The sequence below is a fragment of the Ptychodera flava genome, chromosome 21 (genome assembly GCF_041260155.1).
Source record: "Ptychodera flava strain L36383 chromosome 21, AS_Pfla_20210202, whole genome shotgun sequence".
NCBI classification, from domain to species: domain Eukaryota; kingdom Metazoa; phylum Hemichordata; class Enteropneusta; family Ptychoderidae; genus Ptychodera; species Ptychodera flava.
The window spans coordinates 21,593,192-21,611,530 of record NC_091948.1 but is presented as its reverse complement, the minus strand read 5'-3'; the positions used below and the strand labels follow the sequence as shown (position 1 = coordinate 21,611,530).

At 37.4% G+C, this 18,339-nt stretch overlaps 1 protein-coding gene across 4 annotated transcripts in view; it reads left to right on the top strand.

Annotated features, from left to right (window-relative positions):
• Positions 1 to 14,503, top strand: part of LOC139121720 (sodium/potassium/calcium exchanger 4-like) — a 35,309-nt gene extending 20,806 nt beyond the window's left edge. For 3 of the 4 annotated variants that reach the window (XM_070686839.1, XM_070686841.1, XM_070686838.1), the window contains 7 exons: positions 6,528 to 6,611; positions 8,498 to 8,595; positions 8,739 to 8,839; positions 10,615 to 10,880; positions 11,408 to 11,629; positions 12,126 to 12,227; positions 12,879 to 14,503. In XM_070686839.1, coding sequence (XP_070542940.1) covers positions 6,528 to 6,611; positions 8,498 to 8,595; positions 8,739 to 8,839; positions 10,615 to 10,880; positions 11,408 to 11,629; positions 12,126 to 12,227; positions 12,879 to 13,195 — 1,190 coding nt within the window. In that variant the 3' untranslated portion in view covers positions 13,196 to 14,503. Of the gene's footprint in view, positions 1 to 6,012; positions 6,354 to 6,527; positions 6,612 to 8,497; positions 8,596 to 8,738; positions 8,840 to 10,614; positions 10,881 to 11,407; positions 11,630 to 12,125; positions 12,228 to 12,878 lie in introns of those variants that run through there. The other variant, XM_070686843.1, reaches the window with a different exon arrangement.
• The last annotated feature ends 3,836 nt before the right edge of the window (positions 14,504 to 18,339 follow it).

The following is an 18,339-nucleotide window of genomic DNA, read 5'->3' as shown; positions in this document are numbered from 1 at the left end:
TGGCTTTTTAACATGATAAATAAAAATGAACGCAGTATCTGAATCCAAATAGAACCGATTGTCACAGCCAAATCAAAGAATAAACCGTATCGATGATTTATCCGTTTAATAAACAGCGCCCATTGTACGATCTCTTGACTTTAATTGTCAACATTGACAATTGTGTATGCAAATTTACTCTGACGTATTTTGAGGGTTACTTTGCCATTCAATCTGCTATGAGATGTATGTATGTATGTATGTATGTATGTATGTATGTATGTATGTATGTATGTATGTATGTATGTATGTATGTATGTATGTATGTATGTATGTATCTATCTATCTATCTATCTATCTATCTATCTATCTATCTATCTATCTGTGTTGTATAAAACCGAAATGTCTTGAGCGAGGAAAAACTAATATGGATGCGTCGTGTAAAGGTCTACTGTTTCTGTTTGATAATGCTTGATGTGTTGAAAAATCAAATAGTCAAAGATAAAATGGACTTTTGAAACATTTTGTGTCGTTTGGCACTTCGGATGATAAAGCTTGTTTTATGTAGTAACTTAAAATCACCCTCGACTCTAAAAATACCCATCTTGTGTAAAATTAATGTATACAAGTGCTCACACGTTTTTGATGCTAAACTCGCTATTTAAAACATTGAAAGTGGTAGGCGATATAGAATTGACAGAGACCAGCGATTGTGTACTCATTTAAAAGTAAATGAGTTTGTAGATGAATATACATTTTCTATTTGTGTGCTCTTTGATTGGCTATTTGAGTACCAACAAGAAATATTATAAAGGTCACTCGTCCCTAGATACGTTTATCGTTGCAAGGCTCAGCTTAAACCGCTTGGACATTTCACGCATTGAAAATACATAACGATGTGGACGAGATACGAGTGTTTATGATTGTGTCGCCATACTATTCATGCTGTTGAGACAAGGTTTTCTCACCTTACGAGTCACTGTTTGTCAAAGCTCAATGCGTGAGACACACATAACATGGCGGAAGTTTTGCATATTGGTTCTAAACTGTGTTCCATATCGGTTCTAGGGTGTGCATGCCATGTACCGCGCCGCTCTCACACGAGTTTTGTGACAGCGTGGCAAATTTCAGGGTGCTGTAATTCTACCCACCTTCTGGTTTGCATCGACATAAATGGTCTGCACCGTACGCCTGCAGTTTCTGTTTACACACATCATGTACACCGCCTCATTCCCTGCAACAGATGTTCTGTACCGTCGTATATTTAGTGCTGGTACAGTTCATTCCGACTGCACTCCGGATAATTTTCTCTGAACATCTGTCAGCCATTTAGATGATCTTTAAAAATCCCTTCCCAAAATACTTTTTAGTCGATTGTTTAAATTTGCTGGTTTAGAGTTGATTTGTTGAAATAGCTTTACACAATTGTTACGATGATAATTATAATATTGTTGTTGTTGTTGTTGTTGAATTATTATTATTATTATTATCATCATCATCATTGTTATCATCGTCATCGTCATCATAAAAGTGATGCTATCGCAAAATTCGTGCCTACTTTTTCATATTCACACCAATAATTGTTCATATTACAAGCTCAGCCTCGTACGCGTCTTGCGTCGGTATGACATCGTGGTTCTTTGAAAAAAACTTGTACCATCATATTTGAAAGGTGTATCAGATATTTTACCGAACAGCTGGAATAAATGTTGCTCAAAATTAAAATTAAGACACTGTCATTCTGTAACAAATCAAGCTTTGTCGACGAATTTTTCTTTTCATCGTTCATCATTTTCTAATTCATGTATAAAACCTTAATAACTGAAAAATCAGGTTATACATGTACTTACCTCTCTCATACCAAGCGTTTCTGATCAAGAAGAGAACTATAACATCCTGTATCCATCGTTCTATCAATCGAGCTATCCATCCATCCGTCTGTCTATCTATCTATCTATCTATCTATCTATCTATCTATCTATCTATCTATCTATCTATCTATCTATCTATCTATCTATCTATCCATCCATCCATCCATCAATCCATCCATCCATCCATCCATCCAACCATCCACAATCCATACATCCATTCAGCTTGGCTGCTGCTGAACCTGGATGATGTTCAGGAATAGATGAATAACTGTTCTTTTGCCTTCAGTAATGAGTGAATACCTGATCATGACAGGCACTTTTGTCGTAAATTGTTTCCAAGTGTAACGGTGAAAGCGGTCACAGTATGAGAGACGGAAGTAAAAGAAATGTTTAAATAATAAATAATTCTGTCAATTAGGGGTATTGTCATTCATTATGATAGTATTTGAAATGCTGGTACTACGCTTTCTCACGAAATTCTGACAAGTTCTATCACGAGTTACAACGTATTACTGTCGGTGTGCATTGTGATGTGAGAGTCCTTAACAAAGTAGCATTTTTATACATGGGCATGTCTATGTGTTTTGAAATTATATTGGTAATTTTGTTTCACATTCGAGGTTTATTTTGTCATTTACTGACTTTAATATCAACAGTTAGTTGCAAAATATCTTGAGTAGAAAATCTAAATTCCTGTGACTGAGTATTCCCATGATTTTCCTGGAGGAAATAAACTTCCTACGTTTTTTAATGGCTAGGTACTGACCGCTCTTTGAATTCTCCAAAGTTCTTTACAAGCCAGACATTTTTCCACAAACTGCAATCATTTTTTTCACAGGTACGGTTGTTATTCGAAGCTTTTTTAAAATCAATCTTACATACTATTTGGTGGTAGTACATGGTAGGGAAAGGCTTATGCCAAGTTATACCTTTTATGGGCCATTTTAAACCATAAAATATATGTTTAACAGTAGTTCATGCATTAAGTGGCCAAAAACATATAAATGAACGATGTTGTTGGCGATAGATGCGATATGCTTTCGACGGGTGAAATTCAGTTTTCTTTACTGTAAAAAACGTTTATTCATTTCATAACAGAATCCCATGAATATTTGATTAACCAATGCAATGATTTGTATTTTTTATAATGTGCATAAAATAAACAACCCTTCCACCACATTATTCAACGAAAGATAAACAGACCTCGTGTGTATATATAGCCAAGTCAGTGAATAAACTCACCATATGCTTACTAAATGCTATAAATTTTCATAAGCGTTGCGTTTGGGCTTGCAAATCTGACGGAAAATGGCGCAAGGATATAAAAAAAAATTATCATTAGCCAAATCAGGCGTTGCATCACCCAAATTAAGTCCACTGATAGGCTGTCACTAGAATATCGCATAATATGCATAAATTTTCAGATGTGATTGCGTTTGTTTTAAGTAGGGTATTTTACGCTGACTATTGGTTAGATGAAAGTACATATAAATCATACACAGGAGATGCTTTTACATTGTTTACAATGCTAAGAGACCTTTAATAAACAGTTTTAGCGTCATAATTGTGTCACTGAACATAGGTGTGTTGTTGAATTAAAATGAATAACAGTTGCATGGCCTGTATAATCAAATCGCACAATAAGCGGGTAATCACCAGAAATCAGCCTAAAGATCGACCAGCTGTTTGTAATTACCGGGATAAGTCGGTATGCCGTCAGAAGGTGACTGTCAAGCCAGAAGTCATTTACAAGGCCAAAATCTCAACGCCAATAAGGTGAAGGTTCACATCGGCCTCACTGATGACACCTTCAGGACACGCTTCGCAAATCACATGCAATCGTTCCGAAACAAAAAAGTATGAGAGCACGCAGTCACGGTAGTGAACCATCAAAGTTATGAGTTGGTTTCTTAAGAACAAGGACCAGGTCTTTGATGCGTCAATGTCAATTACTGACAGAGCATCGAGTTACTCTAACATGTGTATTAAAAAATTAAGTTTTGTTACAAATAGGGTTGATTGTTACAAATAGGGGTAAACATGTCACCCCTATTTGTAACAATCAACCCAATTTGTAAAAAAAAGCAGTTTCAGAAAAAATGAGTTTCGACAAGGAAAAAAAAGAAAATTGCCCCGAAACATACAAATATGCATATTTCATTAAGATTTCAACAAATGCGGCAAAGTTTTTCTGAAAATTAGGTTTTGTAACAAATAGGGTTGATTGTTACAAATAGGGGTAATACAACATGACCAGGCGATGTATTTTCTGAATCTCCGTATATTAGAAAAAATGAGTTGCATATAATCAATGCTGATAAAGCTGCCCTGTTAAACAAGCAATGTTGGTTGGTTTCAAAACGACGCCATAAAACAAATATTTATCAAATTTCAATACCACCCGGAACACAATATAACGGTACGTCCAAATGAGAGTGGACAGCCAAGGATAATTGAGTTCTGTTTATCTGTCTGAATATCGTAGGATGAATGGAACTTAAATTAACTTAAATTTATTACCTTGTACTCGAAATAATTTGTGTTATTATTTATAACGCTCTGCTTTTAACATGCATATATATATATATATATATATATATATATATATATATATATATATATAAGTATACAGATATCCTCATGGGAAATTACATATTCATATTCGCATATGAACTAAGAATCCCTATCACTTCTAAGTCTTCTTCTGTCTGATGATTGAAGGATGCATGAAACTTAAGTAACAGATATCATTACTTTGTACTTGAAGTAATTTTGTGTTATTATATATATATATATATATATATATATATATATATATATATATATATATATATATATATATATATATATATATATATATATATGTTTCTATGTAAAGGTGAACATTGGGAATGGCAACCATTTTAATTTTAAATAATCGGTGACATTTGTAATTTGTGTCTTTAATCCCAAATTTTCTGTATGTGAACCTTTTCTTTTATTCATGATTAGGGAAGAGAATGGTTCCTCAAAGTGCGAGGGAAAGTTTTTAAATGATTCATTTACAGAGGGTAGTGTCATCTTAATTAAACTTCAAAATTACTTTCCACATTGTAAATATATGGTTCATTTCCCTTCAAAGTTCCTACCACCAAGATAGTTGAACAATAGGTTAAACCCGGAATTCAAATAGACCACGGTACAAAGAAACCCACCTGCACAAATGCGCAAAAGAGATATGTGTATATCCATACATACAGCTGTACACGTTGGTCTGTTTGTACCGCCATCACATGATATCTTGGGCGTAGATCGCGTCGCGCCCTTTTCATTCAGGAGTAGAACCAGCAAAAGCTCTCACTTGACTGGTACACATATCTTGGCATAGGTATCTTGTTTTCTACAAGATATGCGTGTCTCCATTTTGAAATAGAAAAGACTCTAGTGGTTTTAAGGGTAGAGTAGGTTGGTAACTTGATCACCGGAAATGAAAATTTTGTTCTATCTGTTCGCGTAACGGCTACTAAACGATTCGCTATGATTTCCAATGTTAATGTTCTACAATCACAGACAAAATAAACGTATCACTACCGCCTTCGTTTATTCTCCGCCCTGTTTGCACACCATTCAAATAAAGCATTTGATTTACCAACGATCACGAGGTATGTATACTGACGTGTAATAAAAAACAAACATATGGCGGAAAGGCATTTTACCCTCAGACATCCTTCAACTTTCAACATGCTAAATAGGTCGGGAGGAATGAGTTCGGAAAAACACAGAGACGTAACACTCCATCATATGTGCATACCCCACTGCGGAGTTGTTAAAGAAAAGCTACTAAAATTATTTTAAAGTTATGTTAAGTCTAATATTTCCAACTTTTGCGAAACAGTTACGCCATTCTGAGGAAAAAGACGTCGAAAGGTGGCAGTGAAACCAAACCATACATGCTGGTACAATACTTCCGAATCGAAAACAGTTACCGCTCAAAATATACACTTATCCAATATGTTTGTCCCGAGTCTTCCTGGTACCAGCCATAGTTTTGGAGAGCCTGAGCGAGGCAGCATTCAGCCCTCTTGTCGATCCGAATCAAGCCTACTTGCCTATTCACTTATTTGTTCTTCAAATTCATAAAACATACGCCCATGAGGTGATGACTGTGCGTAAAAGCACGCCATTTAGACATCACGTCACTTTTTCACATCATAAATCTCTCTCTCTCTCTCTCTCTCTCTCTCTCTCTCTCTCTCTCTCTCTCTCTCTCTCTCTCTCTGTTTATATTCATTGTTTCACATTAACTAGATGCTATATGAAATTATAATACATGTAATATATAGTTGGAACTTAGTAAACAATAGATACAAAATGAACAATAAAATCATATGAAGATAACTTTAGCTGATGTAGATTTACTGAGGAGGACATGCGGAGGCAAGAAACTGAAGCAGGTTGATTTCTTTGGCTGTACCTCGCACCAACCAGAACAGTGAACATCGCAAAATCCAATCCAGGTTTACGGTAAGGGCCTTGCAGGGCAACAAGCAAAAATATAGTTCTGCATTTTAATTAATAGGCTGCGCCTTAATATTATGAATATATATCGATTATGACCGACTTCTTTTGTAGCTCGATCAACCATGGTAACCAATACATATGGTAGCATCTTTTATCATTTTTTTGATATTTTTGCAGGGTTCAACTTACAAGAAGACGTGGCCGGGGCGACGTTTATGGCGTTTGGAAGCTCGGCACCGGAGTTCCTCACAGCTCTAATCAGTAAGTTACAGAAGATAACTGATGGCATGCTGTTTCAATCAACTTAAATTGTCATGATCACATTAGTAGGGTCAAATTTCTCGATGTTACATCGAAGAGTTGATAATTGAACCTACAGTGACAACATAAACTTTAGGATGAAAGTTTCTTATAGAATTTTAATAGGAGTGTTCACATTACAAAGTTTCGAATTACTACAATGCGGCTGTTGGATTACATGGCATGTTCTCGGCATTGAGTTCATACTGACGTCTATCGATGATTGCTAGGGGATCACTGTACTACATTATACGGGTGTCTAACTATAGCACACTGGTCGTTTATGTGAGGCTAGATCTTGGTCGGTTGTTGATGGGAATGTCTTCATCGAGAAATACGTCGGTGGTGCAAGAAGATGTGTTACTTTCCTTTAGATGTCCAAAAAACGAATGGCGGCCAAAGTTGAATGTTAAAAGCAACTTTTTATTACGAGAGCGTAAAACTACCAACAGAAATGCGACGGCTGTTTGTTAGACTGGGTTAAAGAGCGTTCATGGTATCTGATTGCCGATGACTCCCGAACCAGTAACGTTTATTGCGTGCCTATGCCCTGTGTTGACTCAGCGGTTAAAAGTCCGATCATAGAGTGTAACCAAATAAAAAGAAAAAGTAGTTCAGAAGTTGAATCAACAGTGATATTAATAGAATGCTCATTCAGTCCAGCGCTTGTTAACTGATCTGTTCTCACGTTGGTATTACGATATAAATGACTCAAATGTGTTATTTGGTTACTGGGTTATGGGTGCGTTTATAGAAAGTGCAGGGTGGTGTAGGCCTATAAGCTACGGACAGCTTGCCTGGATCCAAGTAGGGTAGAGTAATCGTGCTGGAACATGTAGTTTGGACTCAATGTGTCACGATTCATAAACGAGAAGAGTCAGTTTCTGTCAAACCTTGCACGAGTGCAACGTACTCTGCAGTAGACAAAGAATATGATTTTTTTTTTGCAATTTTAGGACCCAATATGTTCACAAGGCGGTCATTTTGTTAAAAAAATTTCCACATCCGGAGCCATTACTCGGATGTTCATAGATCGGGTTGTTCACGGTGCACGGAGAGTGAACTTTGACCGGGGTATTCACTGCTTTGCCATGAGATCCACTGTGTTCATCATCATTATTGCTTTCGAATTTAATGCTAGGAAAATACACGGTAACCTTCAGTATATTCGATGACACTTTGTTTCGACATAGTCGCTATTCAGCCATTTTTTGGCTATTTCCGATGTCTCTTAGCATTGTGTAGAGACATACATGAGTCGGTTTGAAGACGATGCATTGTGGTGACATGGTAATATATTCCCAGGCACGCAGGTCTACACATTTGATAATTACGATTCAATAATGTCTTGGGGGAAGCGGTTACGTTAGGGCTCTGATATTTACCGATGAATTCCCTGCAGAATTGGTATGAAGACAATCTATGTCCAGTGCACGGCATTTTCGTCTGTAAAAAAAGAAGTATTTTTGCAAACTTGTGTGGACTTATTTCTTGGCCAGTTAAAAAACTCCCACAGAACTGTCAATAGTACACGAAGATTTTGTGCACTATGATATGCAATATCAGTTTTGCATCAGTTTATTTCAAAGCTGATGCAGTAGTATGAGAAATCATTAAGATGCCTGTATGGTGGACGTTGGTGATCTGATTACACGTGCTTTACACAGTGATCTTCCTTTAAATACTTCTAATTACAAAGTGTCGTCTGCGTTGATTGTTTCTGTCAAGAAGCTCATCAAGCTTCAAAGGGCGTCGACTGGAAACGATGTGACAAAATTGATATTAAATGATTGAAGATAATACGGCTTCCTTGCAATATGACTATTTTTGGATTTCCCTCCGAACAGGCACGTTGATAGAGAGCGGGGATATCGGATATGGTACCGTCATAGGCTCGGCGGCTTTCAATGTACTGCTGATTCCAGGAGTGTGCGGTATGATTGCGGTAAGTTGAAAGGTAAAAGATTGACTGATTCGATTGTGAATACCCCCTCCCTTCCCAACACGCACACTTTCCTAGAAGTTTACAATGCTTCTAGTTCGACCTCAACAGATAACAAACTAAATTTCTGCTCTTTGATTTTACAGTTCGGACCATTAAGCTGGTGGCCGATTGTGAGAGACACAACTTATTACGCTTTAGGTGTCCTGGTATTGATAATAATGTCTCTCGATCTTGTTATTCAGTGGTACGTACAAGCTCTACTCTGTAAGATATTTAATAAAAACGACTTGCGTTAGTGTATTTTGACACGTAGACGCTGAATTTTGATATTTTCAAGTGACCTTCCTGTCTACGCATGCTCGCATCTTGTGTATGTGTGCGCATGCCTGTGGGTCTGTGGCAGACGACATCGTGAAATGATGTCTTATGGCAGTACGCGCCTAGAAATTTAAAGTTTTAAACTTTTGATCATACTTAGCTGGAGAAACTTTGTACTATTTTACTTGATCACCAGAAATGAAAATCAGGGACCACCGTGAAAAGTTTGGGAATAGAGAACAAATACCAAAAATGAAGGGATATGTCAGAAATTCAAAATTTACTGTCAAAAGATTGCGTAGCTTTCGTGTACATTTTGTGACATGAATAGATATTAGACCCTGCATTTATGATCGCATCATAAAATTGAATGAACAGAGGAAGAAAAGTTAGAATTTAAGGTGAAAGACAGAAACTTTTGCTCACACTTTCCTCGATGAAACTCTCAACCATTCTCTTACCAAATCAAAAATAAAAATGAGAGGTCAAATGTTGGTACTAGAGAAACAAATTACCCAAGATTTACTGATATTTGAAATTCAAAATGGCCGCCATCCCTGTGTTAACTCTGTGGAAAAAATAAAATAATAGCTTTTTGAAAAACTAAGACGGTACAAGTATTTGTTACTCTAGGAGCTTTAAAATGAGCCCCACAAGTGGTAAATTAGAAGAGAATTGTAAAAGTTTGGGAGTCCGAATATCTGTCCCTGAGGCACATTTACGTAAACTTTTGCTCAAACTTTCCTCAAGGAATTTTTCAACCATTCTCTTTCAAAATCAAGAATAACCATCGGGGGTCACTATGCAAATTTTGGAAGTAAAGCAACAGATAACCCGAGATTTACCGATATTTGAAATTCAAAATGGCCGCCATCATGTGTTAACTTTAAAGGGTCAAAGTCGGCCATTTTTCATTAATTTTGTTTGATGCAAGATGCTACTTCTATTGTTTGACATGTTGAAAGACACTGAACAAATGGGTGACCATGCATATATTCGACCCCGGTTTTAGATAAATTAAATGAAACCATCGCCAAAATGAATTAATGGTCATGACCATTAATTCATTTTTGCGATGTATCGTGTCTAAAACCGGGGTCGAATATATGCATGGTCAGTAAAGTTTACGGCCGTGTCCCGTTAAATGGACAGTACTATAGGCTGTGACTTTTGATGATTTTTTCACCATTTTCGTTCTTAACGTCCACTACGGTTTCCTGCTCGACTTCCCAAAGCATGTTGAGATATACAGTACTCAGCTTGTCAACTCATTCTGTGTAGACTGTATTGTTATCGGTGACAAGTGAATCGTCGTCGGGACAAGAATTCAATTGTAATTGCATTGTACATGTGTAGACATTGTACAGACAAGCCAACTAGGGGGTGTTTCAACATGCTTTGGGGAGTTAAACAAGAAAGTGTAGTTGATGTTAAAAATAAAACAGCGAAAATAATGAGCTGAAGTTGCAATATCTTGTGGAGTTCCCAGGACAAAGGCCATTATAAGGATCAGATAAATGACTCCACTACAATATCAAAACTCCCTAGAAGACAATTGTGGTTTGGAATCAATGATCTAGACATCTCTTTTCTATAAAATACGAACATTTTAATGAAAAAAACTGACAAAAATATGATAGAATATTAATGGAAAAGTGCATAAAATAGCTTGTTTGATTTTTATATTGCTAAATTTCATAGGTACGAAGCCCTAATACTGGTATGTATGTATTCAGGCTACATTTTTATGATGTACTATAATCGCGAAATTGGAGCCAGAGTGATTCCTGTCGTGGAAAAGTACATGTGTACGAGCGACGAAGAGAAACAGGCATCTCTTCTCACCGAGAACGGCAGCACCTATGACGCTGTCGTCGATGGAAAGGTCGAGATGTCGAAAGCCGGTACTGACGGAGACTTGGGATCCATCGAAAAGGGAAACGAAGTACAGAAGGACGAGGAAAAAGGTTGGATGGCCGTAGCGGGCCTACGTGAATTTGAGGTTTTGTTTAATAGCCGGATTATGTGCATTTGGTAGCACCACGACTTTGTATTGAGTCGACCAACTGAACAAATACCGACATTCAGCACCACCACTCCCCCAACACACACACACACACACACACACACACACACACACACACACACACACACACACACACACACACACACACACACACACACACACACACACACACACACACACACACACACACACACACATACACTTGTAAGTACCAACGTAGCCCGCTTAAAGAGGCCGCCTTACGATTTCCTCAGCGCTCGGTGATCAGAGTTCAGCCTCACGTCACTCCGACACTCCGCTATGTACATTTATTGGCAAAAGGAACGAGTTGACCTATAGTTCACTTCTGGCATTTTTCTTGTTTTTACTTTTATTCCAGACGCACCTGGTCAGTATCTCAATAATGTTTATCCTCAGAAGAAAAGACTATAACTGTCTCCCTGTCTTTTTACCTCTTCAATTTTTCAGAGAAGACGGAAGAAGAAAATTATTCCCCTTTTAAAAGGAGTGACAACATGTGTGACAATTGTCTATGTGTATTTGGCTTTCCTATTCACCTTGCGATGTACATTACGACCCCAGACTGCAAAAGACAGTCCTGGGCTTCCTGGTATCCTCTGACATTCTTGATGTCAACCGTATGGATGGGTATTTTCTGTTACGTTGCAGTTAAGATGGTGGATGTAATAGGTACGTTTGTAAACCAATAGAGTAGACAAATGAACTCTGAAGTTTGTCTCGCGGCGCGGGGCGACGAAGCTTCAAATTCGAAAATTGCAGTAAAAGTAATGACTATTTCGCAATAATCGTAGGGGTTGAAAGAGCGTATCGCCGGCTTATGAGTTTTGCTCGACAGACAAATACCCATAGACGATATAGCATAGCAACACATACAGTGTTTGTCAGTAAAGTACCAATTCGCATGTGTTGAGAACTAGCCAATCGGAATTAAGCGCCTGCACCTAGTACCTGAAAGACTTTAGTCCGTGATTGTCCTAGGCAATTATATGAAACTGCATGATAAGTTTTCTTCTGTTTTTGACAGTCGAGTTGATACAATGGAATTCACAATTGCCGTACAATATGCAACACCTCATTTACCAACTTGGATGACGTCAGGTGTATAGTACCTATTACTTCTTTACTTATTTGATTGTTTGTTGTTTCTTTATTTTTTATTCTCAAGGTTACATAGCAGGTATACCAGATGTTGTAATGGGACTAACATTTCTGGCCATAGGTAGCAGCCTACCCGATCTGATTTTGAGCATTATAGTAGCCAGACAAGGTGAGTTTTCGTTATCCACGTATACACATACCAACATTCGTTCGCTTGCTGAATGGCCTGGTAACAATACCCTGTGCACCGACGTAACAATGTCTTTGGTCCAAACCATGGCAAATATGATGACTACCGCCAACAATTTAAAGGGACAAAGTCGGCCATTTTTCATGATTTTGTTTGACACGAGATTTTACTTATATTATTTGACATGTTGAAAGATACTGAATGAAAGGGTGACGTTGCATATATTCGACCCCGGTTTTAGACACGATACATGAAACCATCGCAAAAATAAGTTAATGGCCATGACCATTAATTCATTTTTGCGATGGTTTCATTTAATTTGTCTAAAACCGGGGTCGAATACATGCATGGTCACCCATTTATTCAGTATCTTTCAACATGTCAATATAATTAGTATCTCGTGTCAAACAAAATTCACGAAAAATGGCCGACTTTGTCCCTTTAACTTCGAGATTAAACACACATTTGCCAAGAGAACCTTAACTGTATTATTTCTACGTTACCACCACCAGACAATTGTTTTCATCCGAACCAAGATCGCACACACAGCAACATTCGATGGAAATATCACGTACCATCCTAGTTACCATGCCAATTGTTCAAGGTGACTTATTCTGTTTCTAATATCAGGGTTGCTGGACATGGCACTGGCGAACGCAATCGGAAGCAACGTATTTGACATTTTGATCTGCCTGGGCGTGCCCGCCCTGACATACGGTATAATCAGTTTAATCAAAGAAGGAAACCCCTTCACCATCGACAACGTCGCCCTCGTTTACATCACCGTCATGCTGCTGGCGTCTATCCTCCTAAACGCCATTATCATCGCCTTCAACGGTTGGAAACTGAACAAGGTGTATGGTGGATTACAGTTGGCGATGTATTTTATCTACCTAGGACTTTCTATTGCACTAGCTTACATTTATATACTGCAACCAGCGTGTTGAGGCGTCAAGGCTGAGCGACAAACGAGACTATAGACTGTAAAGTTATAGCAAAACAAGAAATATACCATGTGGCTTTCTGTATGTTTTCACGAATTTTTACTTCTGTTCTCAAATTCCAATATACTCTGCGCTGGCTAAACAGTCCAGTTGATCACCACGGCAACGTTTTTGTGTACATTATTTACTGTGTATGTTAGAGCATTCGTAAGAGGAAAGAAGCAAGATGGTGTATCTAATCGGATGATGGCAAAGTTTCCAAGATTTGACAGTACCTATGTAAGGCCGTTACAGTAGCACAGTAGTTAGCGATAGTTTAGTAAAACGATACATGTTGGTGAATTAATAGCAAGAGGTCAGGGGTGAATAGGCCAGAGAACACACATTTGAGGCACAGGAGAAGTGTTTCCAAGACCTCGGGGTTTTTTCCAAGTTCCACTCCAGGCAAATCAAACACACTTATCATGCAGCTGGGGAAAACAGAACTGTTACAAATTGTGACTCAGGTTGTCGTTTTAGATATCGTCTCCTTGCGTGTACAGAGTGGACATGGTGTTAACGGTCCATGTGACTTTGTAATATTTTTTCAAGAATCTTTGTTCTGTCCAGATATAATCGTGTTTCCAACTTGTCAACATAGCCTTTCTTATTGTTGACAAGTGAATTTTTGATTTGGATTCACTTTCCGGCGATACGACAACTTATAATGTGCCAACATAAATCAGTCGATACAGGCAGAGTCCCATGCAGTCGACCCTATATATTCGCTTGGTACAGCTTTTGTTCAACTGATGCATGTTGGCAATGATAAGGGAATAACGGAAATCAGTCGGACAGGCAGAGCAATGTGCAACCCCCCTGTACCACACCCAGCTATCGAGAAAAAAAGACAAACATGTGATCAACAAGTGTCACACTTTCATGTTTCGGCTTGCTTGACATCATCTATACAGTACTTTGGAGTAAGCTCATTTTGATTAGCCAGCATACTAGTAGTTAGTGTTATTTTTAGTCTGACCTTTGTACAAATTTAGGTGCATTTGGGAAAGGCTTCACCATATTTCGAGTGGTAGGTCTAATTGATATTTGAACTTTATATATATATAGCTATTGTTCTGTTGCATCGAGTTCACAATGGAATGAAAGATGTCAATTGCATATTGATCTGCCTATCACACTGATTCATAACATGTTACACGTCGTGCTGTGATGATAGGGGCTCATACTTGTATTTTAGCACACTTTAGGTAGAATAGGAAAATATATGTTTTGTACTGAAAAAAGGATAATTAAAATTATTATCAAATATTACTGCTTTGGTTCTTGTACGTTCAGTGGTGTACGACATAAAGTCAGTATCAACTGATGTAAGCACAGCCAATCAAGTCTTTTGTTACTCAGCAGAGATGAATTTGCAAATGAATGCACATTTCATTGTTTAAATGTGGTCGTCTATGTGTTCTATTTGGATTTCTATGATACAGCACGTCTTCTCTTGAAAGGCAAAGTACAAAAACTTACTATTTTCCATTTCATTTGCTATATGTACATATTACTTCGGTTTACCTAGTTTTGACATTTGTTGCAGTTTATTCCCGTTAACAATCATACGGTCAATACTGTTGAAAACAAAGGCAAAACAGATGATACTTTACGATTATTGCCTCAATCGTAATAAAAAACACGTGACCTGCCCATTCTGAGCACTGACTGACGACACAACACACTTATCTTCATATGATGCAGCATCATGAAATTGAAATGTTACTAGACCAGTATTGATCGCGAAAATACGACATCTGATTGGGTGAGTCTTGAAAGTAGCAATACTATGTGCACAATATAGCACTCATGCACCTCATGCGAGCTTTCAGTTAGAGAAAAATCCCCTTTTTAACGTTCCACACTAGAACGTAAATATACTGTTATAATGAATTGCAGCAGATCACCGTACAGAACAGGGTATAACACTCGATTTTTTACCAGTTCACACCATACATTAACTTGTTATCTCATTATGAAAAAAGCAGTGTAACAGAACTGATAGTGCTTTTCATAAAGTGACCGTTGAAACAGTAGAACTGATGGCAAGTGAAATATAGGACAAGTCGAATGTTAACGGACCTGCTAGTGGATGTCGTAGTTTTTATTGTTTGTGATAATGATGCTAATGTGGATCATGATAACAGAAATGCTAATTATGATTGTGATGATGATGATGATGATGATGATGATGATGATGATGACGATGGTAGTGATGGTGGTGATTGTAGTGATGATGATGATGATGATGATGATGATGATGATGATGATGATGATGATGATGATGATGATGATGATGATGATGATGATGATGATGATGATGATGATGATAACGACGACGATGCGTTTGATAAGGATGTGCATTGATAAATGTACCGTATTGGGCCTTTGTGATATTGACGGAAAGTGTCGAAGAAAGGCAAGTAAACGTCTGAAGTTGATCTGTGAACATTATGTACGTCAACATGTGTTTATATTTATATGAAACAAGAATCTTGTAAGGATGTTACTGGTCTCTGTGACGGAAAAGGGGATGACAAAAAGTGTCAAGGTTGCCAAATGACAAGGACATACCATGAACGCAATTATGTAAATCCATTTTTAGTCTGTGTGCTTCCATTGAAGAAATTAACAGCAGAGGTCGCTTTCCAAAGTTGACCAAAAATACAACCATGGATAAGGGCAAACCATGAGCAGTGTTACTATTGCATGGGTACACAGGACTGTTATTGACAAGGGTTACTTGTGGTCGTTCGTAACTGTTGACATCGACTGCCACAGCAGTGATTCTCTCAGAAAATTCATGAATAAGTTAACAGAAAGTGTTTGCATTAAAACGAAAGAAAATTCATGCATGCGTACTTTTCTCGCACTAATTTTCACTTTGTGCAAGTGTAGATACGTTCCAACACACGGTGGTGATCACAGTGTTGATGAATCAGTGTGTCTGCTTATCGTTGACAAATATTTCTCTGTCAAGCTCTCCTTTTTTTAAGCATTCATACTCCGACGCACTTGTCATGTCTACGTTTATTAACGTCGGCGTATGCCAAAGAACCATGAAGGGGAATAGAAAAGCTATCGTTTCAACAATATATCCACTTTTTAGAAGAAAACTTTTGAATCTTTATATGCATGTTTTACTTTGTCTCTGGCATGCAATTTAATATGGAAGTATTTATTGAGACTGAACAACCAGTATTCAATATAATCGAAGACTAAAAGCAAGCTACCCGCTTTTAAACACCATCCGGTGTGACAAAGGGACTAAGTGGGTGTCTTTTCTATTTTACAGCTCCCCGGCTGCCGGGTTATTATTAGAATTTACATTATTGCTCAATAATTTGAATTAGTTTGTAGTTGTTTTGTCCCTTTGCTTCTTTATCTGCGAATAGCAAAGTCAAGTATTTCTTGTCAAGATATGAGTTATCCAATCCGAACTTTTCGATCTTGATTTAATATGTGAGAGCGAACGCACACTATAAATTTATCCGAGTGTCAGAATAATGCGATATAAAGAATCGTCATAAGTTGTTGATGAATTCTTCATTTAGAAAAAAAAATAATGCCGTTGATGAATGATCGTAGTAACGTTCATTGTCATCAACTTATATAACGTTGCATACGGTGTTTTTATCAAATGAATTATCAACATCTTCGCAATCTCGATATTTTTTCAAGTGCTGGTAAAATTGGTTCAAGAGGTAAACTCCTACATCTATTATTATTATTGCCAGTATTAAATATTTCTTTAAATCGCACTATACATACGTCTCAGCCGCTGTACATGACTGAAGAATGAATAAAAAGAATACTTAGCTAAAATTAGAGAATAAGATATATATAAGATATCACGTGAAAATCACGTGAATGTAATCGATGATGTAAGCAAGTAGATTTACAAAGAAATTTGGAGAAGTGAAAACTGCACAATCTGATCGAAATGGCCAAAAAAATCACAGTTGATAAAACTCGGCATAAAGGTGAGGCTTCAAAACCTGTTTAAAACATTCAACATGTATAATTTGCAGAGCGAACCTCTGATTGTAAAGAAATCCAAATCAAAGGTACACAAACAGAAACGGGTTTTAGTGGTAATAAGACTTATTAAACTTCCCCCTCGGTGGGACTAAACGTAACATTTCGACAGACCGGAAGTTTCTTGTCAGAATGTACAAATGTCAACTCAATTAAATCGCTTTCACTCAAGTACATGAGTTCAATACCATAAATAACTTTGAAAGTGATCAATATGGATCAGCATAACCTTGAATCGAATTCGAGCTTCGATTGGAAGCCGATGCAAACTTAAAATCGACAAACGCGGCTATGATATGGTCGACATTTTGTGTGATTGGGTACCTATAGACGGGCAGCTGCATTTGGAACTAAATGCGACCGAGAAAGCTGTTGTTTTGATACTCCGTGCAAGAGACTGTAACATACGTTTTAATGTTTCCAATGACTTACAGAGTGTTTAAGAAAGACACGGTGTATTAAAGAACAGGGAATTCTGACTCCTTGTGTGTTTGTTTGTGCGTTTGTTTATACGTGTTTGTTTCTTTGTTACGTATGATTATTTCCATATACAATAAAGAACCAATAAAGAGTTGTATTTATGTTCATGTTTGTTAATAACGAGTCTTGTTTATTTATTTATTTATTTTTGTTTACTTTTTGAAAAGTATAGTCAATAAATGGCACTTTAAAAAGTTTCTAATACAACCCCGCATATAAAATAAAGCATAGCTCGCCTTTGCCATGAGGAGTAAGCACTCATGTGTGTCCACCATTCTCTCTGAATATTCACCCTTTCCGGGGTGAGCTTAGGACAACTTTCAACTTGAAAAAGCGGTCACGCGTAAAAAATGACTAAAAGGAAGATGACAGGAAATACGATGTGAAACCATGGATTAGCTCTTCGCAGCATCCGAGTCTGTTCGCTTTTCAAAAATCGAATTGACGGAAAGTTGAATTTTTTGATATTATTAAGACCACTAGCTTCCTTGGCTGTGTAGTATCATGGAGGTTTAGAATCTAAACGTAAATTTTACCGAAAATTAATCTATTTTAGCTTAAGCTGCAGAAAGTGAATCGCGGCCCAT